This window comes from Salarias fasciatus, chromosome 10 (assembly GCF_902148845.1).
Source record: "Salarias fasciatus chromosome 10, fSalaFa1.1, whole genome shotgun sequence".
NCBI classification, from domain to species: Eukaryota; Metazoa; Chordata; class Actinopteri; order Blenniiformes; family Blenniidae; genus Salarias; species Salarias fasciatus.
In genome coordinates this window covers 26,254,375-26,268,089 of record NC_043754.1, presented here as the reverse complement: position 1 = coordinate 26,268,089, position 13,715 = coordinate 26,254,375, and the positions used below count along the sequence as shown (strand labels likewise).

Here is a 13,715-nt window from a genome sequence, read left to right as displayed (position 1 = left end):
TAAGGCTTCATTGTGTGTTTGGTGAAACGCTTTAAAAAAAGCTCCCATTTATTGTCTCACCAACAATAGAAATTGATTTCCGCCCTTGAATAATGTCATAAGCACAGAAGAATAGCAGATTATGAATGAATCAGCGTTCAAGATGAATCACATGCTGGTTGAGATCTTTTCTTTATCTTCAGCCGCTGGTGAGAAATGAGGAAATCCAGCGAAGTCGGAATCATTTAAACCTCAACTTTAAATTTATTTCCATTTTTATGTATTTTAAAATCATTTTAAAATAGTGTTATTGACTGTTCCAAAAACCATCGAGTGCCAGCAGGCCACGTTTCCACAATAAGGTTTTTTTAGTAAAAATATGAGAAAGCATCATTTCTGTTAGGGACGGACCAATATCAAAATACTGACCGATAGTTGATATTTACAGATATCAATACTGGTATAAAACAGGCTTGTGGGATGATTTTGTTAACTGAAAACCATGTAAACATTGAATATGAAGAGGTAATTATTTTTTTTATTTTTGCAAAACATCAGAACCGTGACTGAACTTGTTATTGAACATTCCTCAACTTAAACCAATCTAAACACACAATGGCAACTCGAGGAAATGAAGATCAGCTGTTCATATCATATCAGTTTTACTCATCAGACCGATACCGATGTGTTAAAAAATGTCTGATATCAACCGAGACCAATATCTACGTAGATCCCTGGTTTTTGTTTTGGTTTCAGAAAAGTTTCACGTTTACACGGCGACAATGAAAACGCTGTGAGTTTCTACAGAAACAGCAGAAAGGCTGAAAGAGTTCTGTGTTTTCACTTAAAAAAAACATTGTGTAAACGGGTTCGTCCTCTGCTGTCCAGTCTGTGTGCTAAGCTAAGCTAATCTCCAGACTGTGGCGTCCATGTCAACACTTCATCCCACGATCCGCCCCGTCTGCCCGTCGATATGACCGACAGTCCAGTGAGAGACAGACTGCAGCACGGCAGCTTTGGAGGCGCCGCCGCCCTCCGTCCACGGCGTCAGCGAGGTTACGACCCGCTGCTCAGAGATAGCCAGCGCTTCGTGACACACGGGAGGTCCTGGCCTTCCCCTGGATATGTGTCAACGGCCATACGGGGACGTAATGTCAGCCCTCATCTCTGCTCACATCTGTATTCCACCTCGGCCTCTTCCCAGAGCCACTCAGCCACTTTCGGGGTAACCTTTTCTTCGTCCCCTCCCGGCTGTCAGGGGAGACAACTTATTAAATGGGAGCTGTATTGCTGTGTCGAGACAAGCGGAATTAGACGAAAAAAGATTACACTCCTGCAACAACACAAAGGAGGGAGCATGTCACAGCTGGTGCCATCATATCTCCACAATAAAAGCTGATAAAGGCGTTACATAAGGCCCGCCTGGCGAACGCCGCTCCCACAGGGCGTCCGAGAAGTGGCCATTCCTCTCCTGTTATGTCAAGACGCATCACCGTGCATCTCACTCTTTCTCTTTCTTCCCTCTCGACGATGCAGATTTGAAATCTAGGTGCTGAAAATGTGGTGGAGGATGACTCATGACGCCACAGGCTGCAGAGACAGAAGAGAGAGTCCAGGCAGCAGACTCAGCATGTGAGACGGTCTGAGGGAGAAGACAGACCAACACCTAGCATCACACTGACCAACACCTAGCATCTCACTGAACAACACCTAGCAACAGACAGACCAACACCTAGCATCTCACTGACCAACACCTAGCATCACGCTGACCAACACCTAGCATCACACTGACCAACACCTAGCATCACGCTGACCAACACCTAGCATCACACTGACCAACACCTAGCATCACACTGACCAACACCTAGCATCACACTGACCAACACCTAGCATCACGCTGACCAACACCTAGCATCACACTGACCAACACCTAGCATCACACTGACCAACACCTAGCATCTCACTGAACAACACCTAGCAACAGACAGACCAACACCTAGCATCACGCTGACCAACACCTAGCATCACGCTGACCAACACCTAGCATCACACTGACCAACACCTAGCATCACGCTGACCAACACCTAGCATCACACTGACCAACACCTAGCATTTCACTGACCAACACCTAGCATCACACTGACCAACACCTAGCATCTCACTGACCAACACCTAGCATCACGCTGACCAACACCTAGCATCACGCTGACCAACACCTAGCATCACACTGACCAACACCTAGCATCACGCTGACCAACACCTAGCATCACGCTGACCAACACCTAGCATTTCACTGACCAACACCTAGCATCACACTGATCAACACCGAGCATTTCACTGACCAACACCTAGCATCACACTGACCAACACCTAGCATCACGCTGACCAACACCTAGCATTTCACTGACCAACACCTAGCATCACACTGACCAACACCTAGCATTTCACTGACCAACACCTAGCATCACACTGACCAACACCTAGCATCACACAGACCAACACCTAGCATCACACAGACCAACACCTAGCATCACACAGACCAACACCTAGCATCACACAGACCAACACCTGGCATCTCACTGACCAACACCTAGCATCACACAGACCAACACCTAGCCTCACACAGACCAACACCTAGCATCACACAGACCAACACCTGGCATCTCACTGACCAACACCTAGCATCACACAGACCAACACCTAGCCTCACACAGACCAACACCTGGCATCAGAGTGGACTGTTCAGACCGTCCAGAACTGGGTCACCCTGCAGTTTCTGTTCGCTCTGCTCCCTTCAGGCAGGACCAAAACAGCCTGAGAGGTAAAGCTGTTCAGGTCAGGAACACTTTCCCTCCCTCAGTCATCCATCTCTTATATCACATGTGAAATAACCATGGGCCGAGTGCAACCACTTCTTATTCTACTGTGTTTTTACTGATTTAATGCACCAGAGTTTATAGCTTCTGGTCTTTAGATTCAGGTACTTTGTTAATTGGTGTGTTTTTTGCACATGCAGACCCCAGAAGAGACATGCCACTCTTTCATATTTGGATTTCTTTTTTTTTAATCAGTTCTTCCTCATGATATAAAGCTGCATGTGTCTGTTTTGGAAGGTTTTTCCAGATACTCTGAATTCTCCCTACAGTTCCAAAAATGTGCACTTCCTGTCTGTGAAAGAGGCTGTGAGTGTTGTGATGGACTGCTGACCTGCTCAGGGTCAGACCGGCTCTCACACAGCCAGCCGGGATCCAGGACTCAACGACCCTGAGTTAAACGAACCCATAAAGATGATGGATTCATGGATAGCCCATTATTTATAGCTGCATGCTTCACAAGCTTGTAATCCAACACAGTAATCGCTAACAAGACGCCCACTCCTTCACAAAACTGAAAGACTGGAGTGTCCTCTGGAAGACGGGACAAAGTTCTGCCTCCGATGGACTCAAGTAAACCGAATCCAGCAGTAATCCGGCTTGTGAGGCGTCCGACAGAGTCCATCTGGATGAGGCGCCAGGCTCAGGGTGGATGTTACCGTGAGGCTCTTTATATTGTCCTCTGATTATTAAAGCAGCAGAAAAAAACAAATACTGGAACATCTAATTTACTATTTTGCAGAGATAAAGTCTGGAATGTCCTAAAAACTTAAATCAAGGACAGAATAAGTTTCATCTTCATCTGATGTTCACATTTTTCTAATTATTGACAGGTCGACACTGTGATTGACACTGTCTAGCTGTAACGACAGCAGGAGGTGGAAAAGCTTCACAATAAACACGAAACCGTGTGCATTTCTACTCTCCATCCGGTAGCAGGGAGCCTGCGGCGCTGCAGCCCGGCGTGGACGCTCCCTTCACGTTTCCGTACTGTACATGCATGTGAGGCAGACAATGCTACAGCGGCGACTCCGCGCTTCAAGTGACTGATCAGCAAGCGCCGTCTAATTACTCTGCACGGCATCCTGAAGCAGGTGGTGAATCATCCCCGGCAGAGTTTTCTTTCAATTATTTCCATAGAGAAAAAACAACGAATGGGAAAAAAAAAAAAAGACGTCTCTCACTGTTTAATATGAGAAAAAAAGGCAGATGGACAGAATGTACAGATAGGAGAAGCTGTTTAAAAATAACCCTGAAGAGTTTCCTGGATGATGCATGGATGGAGAAGAAGAAAAAAAGAGGCAAACCTTCATCTTCTGCTCAGGAAAAAGGCTGCTGTGTGACTGTATGAGGTATATCTACTGGACTTAATGTGCTCTCCATGGAAATGAGGCTTTTCTGCTAAACTGCGAGCCAAATGAGGCTATATTCAAGGCGCTAAATTGATTCCTTTTGAGGTTTGGCCCCTGGCACTGAAACATGCATGCGTTTCATGAGGAGAGAAGGGAGAAGGGTTAATGCACTGCAAACAAGTGCTGAACCCGTTCCAGCCCTGGAGCCCTGACACTCGGCGCCGATTCCTCACAGAGAGCTCCTCTGCGCTGATAAAGGAGGTCGTCCTCACAATCCATCAGCCGCAGAGCCTCCAGAACACGGCTCCGGGCGTCGCACGCACTCCGGCACGCCACTCGCTCCGCTGAGAGGAATCCAGTTTTGGCTTGTTACAATTAAATAGAGGGAAATCGATGGCCGCTGAACGACGGGCCCACCTGGAAAAATCTGTGACTGTAATTACAGCAGGAGGCGGCCAATAAAACAAGGAGCTGTCTGTTCCTCTAACAGCTTCTTCTCTTTAGCGTCTGCAGCCCAGGGTCCCGCCGCACACGGTTTAGCCTCCAGCTCCAAAATTTAAAGGAAAAAAAAGAAAAAGAAAAGCCACTTGTAAAAATGGTGGCGCTCCACACGGGTTAACCATTATCTGGCGCCGGCAGCCACAGAAAGCTCCTTCCCTTCAGCGAGAGCGGCTCGAAATATACAAACCATACGCTCGGCAGAACGGAAGTGACAGGTGCGCCAACAACAAATTAACATCCTGACATCAACCCGGCGCACAACAAAAGAGGAATAGCTAAACAGCGAGCGCTGACTCACTTCCAGGCCCAGAGTGCTTATGCATATGGAGGCCTGGTTCCCGCTGCGTACAGCAGCAGACGAAAGCACCAAACGACCAGGAGGCGTCTTCACACGCCGCGCAGCAAGGCTTCGTTTCACCACACGTGAATCAATCAGGTCTGAACATGAGAGCTGCTGAGTCACACTGCCGCCGCCGCCAGGAAGCCTGGCAGCGACATGCAAACCATGACGGAGCAGACAGAGGACGCGGTCGCCGCCGCTCCACCGCCGCCACGCCGCCGCCATGCCGGGAACCACTCCGCCAAATGAAGCTCCGCACGCCGGCCGAAGCCTTCCAGCCCGACTCACCGTGTCTGGGCTTCACAGCGCTCCACGCTCACGTATGCTGACAAACACTTTGAAATTAAAATGTTCTGTATGCAGGAGTGTCAAGCATAAGGCCCGTGGGCCAAAACAGGCCCGCGAGAGGCTCCAATCTGGCCAAAGCTCCAAGAAAATAGCAGGAATTTCAAAGAAAGCTCTGTTGTTTTTACAGCTGTCTCTGACTACCGGGTTGGTATCAAACCAGCCTCAAAGCCAGGCTGTCAGGGAGAGTTTGGAAAAATACCCAGAATGCAACAGCTAGAGGAGACGTTTCAAGGACATTTCACTGGATTTCACACCAGAAGGTTTCAGTGAAAGTGGCTTTATGTTGAGACTGCAGTCACTCTCAGAGGTACTTTGTGGGTTTTGTGAGAATGAAGTCGTTTTCATCATGTGTCCGACCGGAGACGACACCGGCCCAATGTGGCACCTCGACTCAGGCGTGCAAACACGAGAGAAAGGACTCATTTTTCTGGATGTTGCATCATTTTTCCACTGACGCAATCGTCTGAGAAGCACCGGCGGTTTAGTGCAACGCTTCTCAATACCAGAGATCCCATCGGATCCAGTTCCGTCAAAAGCAGATCGGAACACGTCAAGAAAACCAGGAGGCTGGGAGGGTCGGGGTTTGTCTTCACTGTGATCAGACTGGAGTCAGGAGAGACAAAACACAGGGCGGAGTCATGGAGTTAAAGCCTATTCCCAGTCCAGATCCTCCTGGTCCTGGTCCTGGTCCAGATCCTCCTAGAAAACCCCAGAACTGCTGCTTCTCAGACGTGAGTCTCAGACCGTCAGAAGTGAAAAGCGTCCATTAGCAGCAGCATCCCCCCAGAGGTCAGACCACGGATGACAAATCCTCATTTCAAACACTCAGCAAACATGTGGAGCAGAGAAGTGCCCTTGAGCAAAAATCCCCATCATCCCCAGGAACTTCGGTCTGTGCCTGACCTTTGACCTTCATGTGGAGGAGAAAGAACAGCAGAATCAGGGTCTTTCTCCCGCGAAGCCATCAGTCACAAAGACGTCGGGATTTAATTCCAGCAAATATTCAGCAGGAATGAATAAATCTTTAACTTGTTTACAGCCAAACCCTGAGCTTCCAGGTGTGAGGACGGAGGAATGATGAATTCATTACAGCGCTGGTTTTCCCAGGAGCGCTCTCCCACTCCATGATATTGCTTTTTCACACCTGGGGATTTGTCTGCTTAGCTCCTCATCCAGAAAGTCTCCCGCCTTTCTCCGGAGCTATCCTAACAAATTGTTTATTTGGAGCAGGACTGTGACGAGGGGGGGCGGGGGGGGGGCAGGTTTGAGGGGACTGGAGCTCTCTGAGGCCGAACGCCGCGGCGAGGCGGCGGTTAGAGGCGTAACGACACGGCGCTCATCGAGGACGGCGCCCGCCCGCCATTCCAGTGCTGATTGTCTGTTATTGAGCCTGATACACACTCCATCAGCAAACGGTGTGTGAAGGTTACAGGTCACTGTGAAGCCCCCCCTCCAGCCCGACAAACCAACACACAGTTACTACGCCACGGACGCCTCGCAGCTACGTCACGGTTCTGCTGAGCGGCAGGACGGAGGACGACAAGGCCTGAGCGAGGACTGGTAGCATGTAGCATCTCTGGTGTGTGAGCCCTGAAACTCTTTAGCATGTAGCATGTAGCATCTCTGGTGTGTGAGCCCTGACACTCTTTAGCATGTAGCATCTCTGGTGTGTGAGCCCTGACACTCTTTAGCATGTAGCATGTAGCATCTCTGGTGTGTGAGCCCTGACACTCTTTAGCATGTAGCATGTAGCATCTCTGGTGTGTGAGCCCTGACACTCTTTAGCATGTAGCATGTAGCATCTCTGGTGTGTGAGCCCTGACACTCTTTAGCATGTAGCATATAGCCTCTCTGGTGTGTGAGCCCTGGCACTCTTTAGCATGTAGCATGTAGCATCTCTGGTGTGTGAGCCCTGGCACTCTTTAGCATGTAGCATGTAGCATCTCTGGTGTGTGAGCCCTGGCACTCTACAATTCTACAATTCTACAATTTCATTCAGCAGACGCTTTTGTCCAAAGCGACGTACAACACAAGCAAGAATACAGACATAAGAAAGAAAGAAACCATTAGTAAATGATTCAAGTGCGATTGGTCAAGGGAGTTGCCATCAAGTTGCAGAAGAGGAGCCACTACCCCCCCCCCTTTTTTTTTTTTTTTGTGTGTGTCAACTTAGTCAGCGGTACATAAGTGCTGGGTTTTAGAACACCTGATCTATTCTTCCCCGAACATGGGGTTGGATTAAGACCCTAGGTGTTCTCTGAACAATTGAGTCTTCAATTGTCTCTTGAAAGTAGAAAGAGACTCGGCGGAACGCACCGAGTTAGGTAGTTCGTTCCACCATTTGGAAACAGCAGAGGAGAAGAGGCACTCTTTAGCATGTAGCATATAGCATCTCTGGTGTGTGAGCCCTGAAACTCTTTAGCAGGTAGCATGTAGCATGTAGCGTGTAGCGTGATTACATTAGGAGCAGCTAAGCTAACGGGCGGGACCAGGCTAACTGTATTGTAGCTGACAGGCGAGGCCACTAATACTCTCCTCTAATTTGGGAGCTTTAACGAGTCCAGACGTCGACACCGGGCCATATCCCCCATCGCGGTGTCGGTACGGGCGCATCGCTCCTGGCCAGGCGCCAAACCCGCTCCCGCCTTCCCGTCCTCACCGTCCTCCCCCCGCTCGCCGCCCCACCCGGCGCCCGAGCCACGCTGACCACAGGCGTTGGAGGATGTGTGTAGGCAGGCGGCTGCAGCGGACGGGTGAAGCCATCAAGGAGAGTATATGCTTTAGTGCACACGTAGGCGTTTTCTTTTGTGTGGTAATGAAATTGAGGCAAGACTTAGTGAAAATGAGTAGGAGAGCAGATATGGTGCAAAAAGCCTGGAAGGATGCAAAGGACGGTTCTGCAGCGAAGACGGGAGGAAATAAACGAACTCTGCCCGCATGTGGTTCACTCCGGGTCTAAATATATGCACATCTGAATAAAAATACAGCTTTAAATGACTCAATACACTCCACTGGAAAGTGCTTCCACTCAGTTTACCTCTAAGCAAGGCATGGCCAAGTCAGCGCAGGAAACACCGCTGTGCTTCTGCTGCATCCGTAAAAAAAAAAGAAAAAGGAGCTGGATATTAAAGGAGGATTAGTGTTTTTGGAGTCGAACTAGATCACAGGGACATGTCATGTCAGGAAATCATCTCTGGGACGTTTGGCTTCCCGGCACTTGGTTCTCTCTCTATGTAGGACACTATAGGGCTGCGGGTTGCATAAGAGCCGCTCGCTGTGTGACAGACTCCGAGCAGCGAGGAAGGAATGAGGAGGAGGAGGTAGACAGATGTTTAATGAACTCCTTTATTTCAGTTGGTCTCTGCCTGCAGCCTCACCCAGCCTGGACCCCAGCCTGGACCCCCAGCCTGGACCCCCCCACATTACAGTGAAGCCAAACACCAGCAGGCACAGCAGCAGGTTCTGGCTGTTCTCTGTTCTCTTCAGATATGTGTAAGTCTAATTCCACAGTCTTGGATTCATACCCAGGTTGGGAACAACAAGGAGGCTTCATGGCAAACTGTGCTTTTTCAAAAAGCAGTCCGTCCCCGTCTCTATCCTGAAAACAACCTGCACGTTAAGTGTTTTCATCTCCTTACAGGCGACCATCAATATTTGCTTCCTTTTTTACACCTTATGTTTCTGTTTATCTACTTTATTATTGATGCACAGAAGGAACAGCACCTGCAGTTTCATGATATGACACACACACACACACACACACACACTCCACAAATACAGCTGCTCCAGTCCGTTTTAAAAAGAGTTTGAACAGCCTGCAGGAGGATTTCACCCCGGGAAGAGCTCTCCACCTGTGTCTGGCAGGATGTGTGTGTGTGTGTTTGTGTGTGTGTGTGTGTGTGTGTGTGTGTGTGTGTGTGTGTGTGTGTGTGTGTGTGTGTGTGAGGCTGCTGGGTGGTGGTCATCTCCACAAATGACCAATGGCTACAGCAGCGACCTCTGCAGCAGCATGTCACACGAGCCCAGCACTTTTTATGCAACACAGCGATGATCCCGCTGGAGGAGGAGGAGGAGGAGGAGGAGGATGAAGAGGACTCACCACATGAAAGCGCTGCCACACAGATGAAGAGAGGCCATCTGAAATCCCGCACACCTGACATGGTAGAAATCCCCCAGCGGGCGCGAGGTGTAAATCCCAGTCGTTCCAGCGGAGGCCGGCGGGGGGTGCAGCCCCTCTCTGCGGGTGTCTCAGCCTCCGCAGTTCTTCCAGGTCCTCAACTTGGACGATGCGCAAAAGACAGATATGGATCTGGGCGCGCGCGCGCGTGTCGGTGTGTTCCAGCGCGTGTTGCGCACCGTCGAGGTCTTCAGAACGGTCTTATCACCCAGATGCGGTCCTCCGTCGGTCCCCGGCGGAGCGCGCTCCCCACATGGGAGAAGAAAGTTACCTGCTCCGAATCCGCGCGTTCCCAAAGCGCGTCCAGGCGAGAGAGGAACTGTCCCCCAAAAAATTACAAATCAGTGGGCATCCGGGGGAGGCGAAGCGCGTGCGGGCTTCAAAACACGCGTTTCCCCCCTAAAAGAAAAGCAGAGGAGTGTTGAAAATGAAGCGACCGGCGGGGACAGACGAGCAGACCGAGCTCGTGCGGTTTGTCATCCGCCAATTAAAAATTCAGACATGAGGATCCTAGCGCAAAAAAATGGAAAGCCGGGAGAGGAGGGCGAGCGGGGAGCGGGCGTCCGGAGGGTCCGGTGGTCACACACTTCTCCGGGGCTCCCAGAGAAATCCGGGCAGGTGGAAAGACGCCGCGCGCCGCGCAACACAAGGCGGAATCGCCTGGACAGCGGCGGCGGAGGGTCCCGTGTCTCCTGGAGTTCACCTACCGCAGCGTGGCGCGACCGGCAGCCGGCAGTCCCGAGCGGCGGAGCGGAGGAGGCACGCGCATCCCGCCAGACGACACTTTCTGCTGCACTTTGAGGCGCGCGGAGCCGGAGCGCAGCCGCCAGCGTCGTCCGTGCCGCTCACCGACAGTGTGACACCCAGCCAAGTCCGGAGCGCACTCTCCCGGTGTGTGCGTGCGTGCGTGCGTGCGTTTGTGTGTGTGTGTGTGTGTGTCTGTGCGTCCTGGCCGCGCCTGTCTGTGCGGGACTCTGCGGGAGACGCAGCCGCGCTCCTCGTCCTCCTCCGTCTCTTTCTTTTTCCTCTTCGTTATTTGAAACTCGGCCCCAAACTAAACGTGTTCACCTTAAAACGTCCAGAGCTGCAGATCCCGGCGGCGAAACCCCGCACGATGCGAGGCTGCTTCCTGCCCGAGCCTTCACAATAACACCGCTTCACGCGCTCTGAATCCAGCCAGACGTGAGGAGGGTCGAGATGATTGTGAGACGATTAATAACCTCTGGGAAACAATCACACCCAGCAGAAAATAGGGATTTAATTCATTAAAAGAAAAAAAATGTAAAATCAATTATAAAGCAGACACAAACAGAATATTTCCAAAAATCAAACTTATTCTGTTATTTGAAGGACCTAAAAACATTAAAATATGCTTACTAATAAAGGAAAGAACATACAGCATCATGGTGTGAATACTGCCTGTATATAAAAAGCCAGATTTTTAAAATCAAAAATATGCACCCTATCACTGCAATTGTTCTTTCTTTTGATTCAGAAACTTGAAAATTATATTTCGCCCTTAAAAAGGGAGAAATATAAAATATTAAAAATCGAATCTTCAAATTTACATAAAGGCGCCTTATATAAATTCAAAGATTCGATTTAAAAAATTCCTATTCACAGTATTTCCTGTTCTGTTCGATCTCCTGCTGGAGGTGCCTTGAAGGTTCCAGCACGTGCTTTTACCTCCTCACCCCAGTACGGCCACTTCCGGAGTTGACCATATTAGGTGTGTTGAACTTGTCTGGGATCACGTGAGTGTTTCAGCCGCCTCCCGCTGGGCTTCACCTGCTCCCCTCACCTCCTCATCCATCAGCCTGCAGGCTCCAGTAAGGTCACCTGAACCTTGATTCACGGCGTTCTGCTGGTGGAACTGGGAACGCTGGAGACTCCATGTGGGTCAGTTCCAGGTAAGTCTCGTCAAAGTGGGAAAAATTGTCCTGAATGCTGTCAACCTGGGAATTCCAACTGGGAAAGTGGGAAAATGTTGAGGCGAGAGTCCAGGTCCAGGTTCTCCTGGTCCTGGCCCTGGTTTTTGTCCTGGTCCATGTTCTCCCGGGATCACTGATGATCATTACCTTGATTTTTAGCATTTTTGCTGTTTCCAGAGAAACAGATATCATTTTCAAGATGTTGCTGTGTAAAGGCAGAACTTCTCTGAAACGATGCATTTTCACCTGAAATGTTGTTTGAACGGTTCCTCAAGAGGAACACTGGATGGCAGGGGTCTACCTCCGCCTCCAGAACACATGAGGAACATCATTCCAGTAGCATTTCAGCACTGGAGTGAAGAAGGAAGCTCTTATTAACCTCAACAGACTGCCAGGCAGATGCTTTTATTTTGACACTCTCAGAACAGGAACAGTGGCAGGAGAACATCAAACACCACACCTCTCTCTAATGGAGCAGACTCAACTAAAATAAACTAACTAAACTATTAACAACACTTATAACACTTTAATATAACCCACAGTAACAACACTCCAAACTCCCAGGGTGCATTGCAGCGCAGCAGTTGAGCCATGGCGAGCTGCTCTGCAGTCGCTGGATGAACCAAAACAGCGTGAGGGTCACATCGCAGGATTTATTGGTCTGGATTGTAGATTATGCTCCTTTCAAAGCAAACGCTGATGAACGGAGGTAAAACGTTCCACTCTGAGAGAGAGAGAGCGGGAGAGAGAGAGAGAGAGAGAGAGAGAGAGAGAGAGAGAGAGCGAGAGAGATGTATCAGTGAAAGGTGGAGTGAGAACGGAGAGAAGAGGCCTCCCGACATGAAACAGGTTCCACATGGCAGGAGCCTGGTTAGGTTTAGGATTGAGGATCATGTTTGACTTAGAATAAGGATCAAGACTAATATAAAGCTGGCCAGGATGTGTTTTTTGATTTTTAAACAGGTCCTTCGCTGCCGAGCAGATTCATGTTGGGCCCATATTTTTCAAAGAGCTCGCAATTTAGCAACACTCAAGAAGTATTCGGAGCTTGTATGATTTCAAAATTCCTGCATTTTCCTTGCAAAAAATTCAAACAGACTGTATCCCCACAGAAAGTTTAAACACGCTGCATTTTCTTCACACAGGAGCAGCCATTTTGCTCCCGTTGCCTTGGGAACCGTATGAAGTGAACGTCACCGGAAAGCTGCGAACTCCTGAGGAAGGCACAACCAAGTCCACAAATCAGTGTCATGTGACCGCAAAAGGCCGAGCCAGGTAACACGACCGTGGAGGCAGATGATGCTGCACGCCGTGACGCTGTGTGTTGAACTACAGGCGGAAGTCGACCTGGACGGCCATTTTCCCACCACCAAACCCTCCAGGATGGTTAAAGACGCCAGGAAGCAGCTCCCCGACACCGAGGCCTCAGCGTCCAAACAGCAGCAACGGCTCAGAGAGTCATAAGTGTGAAAGGTAAGGAAAAAATAGGTATTTATGCAGATATATCGTTCCTATTTATGGTTAATTTGAGGCATTTCTGAAAGAAAATGATCCTGAACGTGCACGAGCACGGTGATGAAGAACAGGTAGGATTCATAAGCCCTGATTACTTACAGGTGTTCTACGATCCACGTATGGATGTTTCATCAATACGGATTTTTTTGTACTTACACACATTCTGAATTTCATTCAAAAGACAGAATTTACAACCGTTTGACAGACTTTAGAACCATTTCTACACACGGTTTGATAAATGAGGCCCCTGGTTCTCTGCAGTGCAGAACCACACTCGGCCCTTTGGACTGTATGAGAAGTTTATAGGAATGGAGGTAAAATCTTCCCTCTCGGGGGGTTCCCTGCAGAGAAGCTATGGAGTAGACGCATCAGATTGAGCTCCCCAGAACTTTTAAATTAAATAGCTTCATAGGCACAGTTTCTTCAAATATCTTTTTCTTTTAATTTTTTTACATCTTGCTGTATGCGTATTTAGCAACACAGCTTCAAGATATGGCCGGAAAGTCCACAAAAAGTCGAAATCAGGTTGCATCCGCGCCGCGGCCTGGTATTCACGGCTCACCCTCGGACCAGCGTGACGAGCTAACCTCTACTGATCCGGCTACAGCGCTAGCTACCGGGACCTTCAGGAAGGAGCTCCTGTCATCGCTCCGCGGGGACATTGGTGACGCCATTAAATCCGAGATTAAGGGAGTTTTG

General features: G+C 49.4%; 1 protein-coding gene across 1 annotated transcript in view; it reads right to left on the bottom strand.

The window, feature by feature from the left end:
* The window catches only part of tmem132e (transmembrane protein 132E), a 381,572-nt gene extending 371,938 nt beyond the window's left edge, over positions 1-9,634 (bottom strand). The window contains exon 1 of the mRNA XM_030100150.1: positions 9,493-9,634. Coding sequence (XP_029956010.1) covers positions 9,493-9,553 — 61 coding nt within the window. The 5' untranslated portion in view covers positions 9,554-9,634. The remainder of the gene's footprint in view (positions 1-9,492) is intronic.
* Positions 9,635-13,715: the final 4,081 nt, after the last annotated feature.